We start from the raw sequence: 1,959 nt of genomic DNA, 5'->3' as shown, positions 1-1,959 counted from the left end.
AGGTTAGGCTCTTGTAAAATAACCATTTATTTTCAATAGACCTGCAGGTCTTGCTTAGAAAATCAGATGTTCTGTCTTATTTCAAAATATTTACTATGCTCTTCCCCCTACAGGAAGCATGAGGGCACTTTTATTTCATATTTACTGGGAGAGCTTGGTGGAGCTCCGGGAGGGGAGATAGAAGTGTGGGGTTCTCCCCAAGACTGATGCCTCCCCTGGGACACCCATAATTAAGCAGCCCCAGAGTCATGTGAGACAAGGTCTCTGGTGGCTGTAGGGGAAGGGGTCAAAGGGATGGAGCATGGGACTTGTTCCTGAGGGACAGGGAACAGGTGTGGTCAGAACCTCCTAGGATTCTGCATCCGGGATCCAGTCTCTGAAGAGGTTGTGGATCATTGATTGATTCATTCAATCCCTCCCTCCTTCATCAGAGAACTACTGAGAGTGTGGCATGTTGGGCCCTGTGCTGGTGCAGGGTGTGAGTGGGGAGAGGGAGAGCCAAGTCCTGGTCTGTGTCCTTGGTGGGTGTGACACGGACACACCAGGAAGAACATGGCTTAGAGTCTAGTTGCAGTGGGGGGCTGAGTCCTGGGCATTGATGGCCCTGACTCTGCTTGCTGAGGCAGGAGATTTAGCTCTGGAGTAAAACCCTTTGCTTCTGCATTTGATTTTGTTTCAGACCAGGCTCTGCCTCTGTAGTCAAGTTATGGACGACTAAGAAGAAAGGAGCTGAACCAGTGGCTGGTGTTGGGCCCATAGACATCTAACAAAGCTCCAGAGGTGGAGGAGAGAATGTGGCAGTGGCTGCAGGTAGACCGGGAATGACTAATTTAGCATTTATGGGCGGTGTGACCCTCGTTAGCAACTGTATCCTCATGTGCATCAGTTTCCTAACATGATAGGATGAACAGCAAATGGCTTGTGGCTTGACCTATTGTGAAAGAATTTTAAAATTATGATTTGCCTCCTTCTGAGGGTTCCCTGGGTCTCATCCCTGGTGGGCGAGTGGCTTCCAGGAGCACCCTCTGTCTTCTTCCTCCCCTGGGGACACTGACTGTCTGTGGAGTCTCCTAAGGTTGGTGCCCTGGGGAGCTTGTTCACCTGTCTTCTCCCGGCTGAGTTTCAGGTGAAGGACTCAACTCTGCCTTTGCCCAAATGAGGCTGTGGGGTCAGGCTCTGGCTGTTGACCAGCTCCAGGAGCCATGGCCTTCGAACAGCTGGTGAATCCATGTTCCCAGCCAGTCCTGCCACAGGTTCCCCAGGTCCGGGGACTCAGGAGCCCCAGGTCTGAGCCTCTTAGGCCAGGCCCTGATTGAGTCCTAAAGTGTCCTTCTCAGGGTCATGTCCATGGGAGGGCACAGAGGGGCTGGTCTGAGACTGATCTCCCCATGCTGACTTCTCTGATCAGGTGGATTCTTCTTTTGCATCCAACATCTATAGGGTATAGGTACATGAAAAAAATTCTGATCATTAGAAATTTGTCTCCCCTATGTACGTCCTACACCAGATGCCCAAATGCCAACATGGGATGAAATGCAAAAGGCACCGTCCAGGCCTGGCGGCGCCTGCATGTGAAATGGCACCAACACCACCCCTCCCAAGACCCAGAAGTCAGAGAAGAATCACTGGGACACGTGCAACTATCCAGTTACTTGGTCAGTGTCAAAATTTGCATTTATGGTTTGCAGGGTGTAGTATCCATGTCCTTCTGGGTGATGTTCTGGAACAGCAGGGACCCACTGGGGGTACATTGTTCCTCTAGCGCTGTGTGCAGGCCCTGGGATGTTTACTTGAGTGTCTAACATATATGCTACGAAGAGGCAGCAGTGACTCCATTTTGTGATGGGCTCTATTCGGGCTCTATTATGAGCCTCAGGCCCAGTTGAGGGGCCTACTCCTACTCCCACCCTACTCCTTTGAGGCACAGGTGCCTCCCTAAGTTTTAAATTTATTATGGAA

The 1,959-nt window shown here is 51.0% G+C and overlaps 1 protein-coding gene across 1 annotated transcript in view; it reads right to left on the bottom strand.

Moving 5' to 3' along the window:
* The window catches only part of CEACAM4 (carcinoembryonic antigen related cell adhesion molecule 4), a 15,968-nt gene that overhangs the window by 4,650 nt on the left and 9,359 nt on the right, over positions 1 to 1,959 (bottom strand). Inside the window, 1 exon segment of the mRNA XM_023518948.1 lies at positions 1,635 to 1,705. Coding sequence (XP_023374716.1) covers positions 1,635 to 1,705 — 71 coding nt within the window.

Source organism: Otolemur garnettii, unplaced genomic scaffold (assembly GCF_000181295.1).
Source record: "Otolemur garnettii isolate 467f Iridium unplaced genomic scaffold, OtoGar3 scaffold00152, whole genome shotgun sequence".
NCBI lineage: Eukaryota > Metazoa > Chordata > Mammalia > Primates > Galagidae > Otolemur > Otolemur garnettii.
This window is presented reverse-complemented; position numbering and strand designations above follow the sequence as displayed.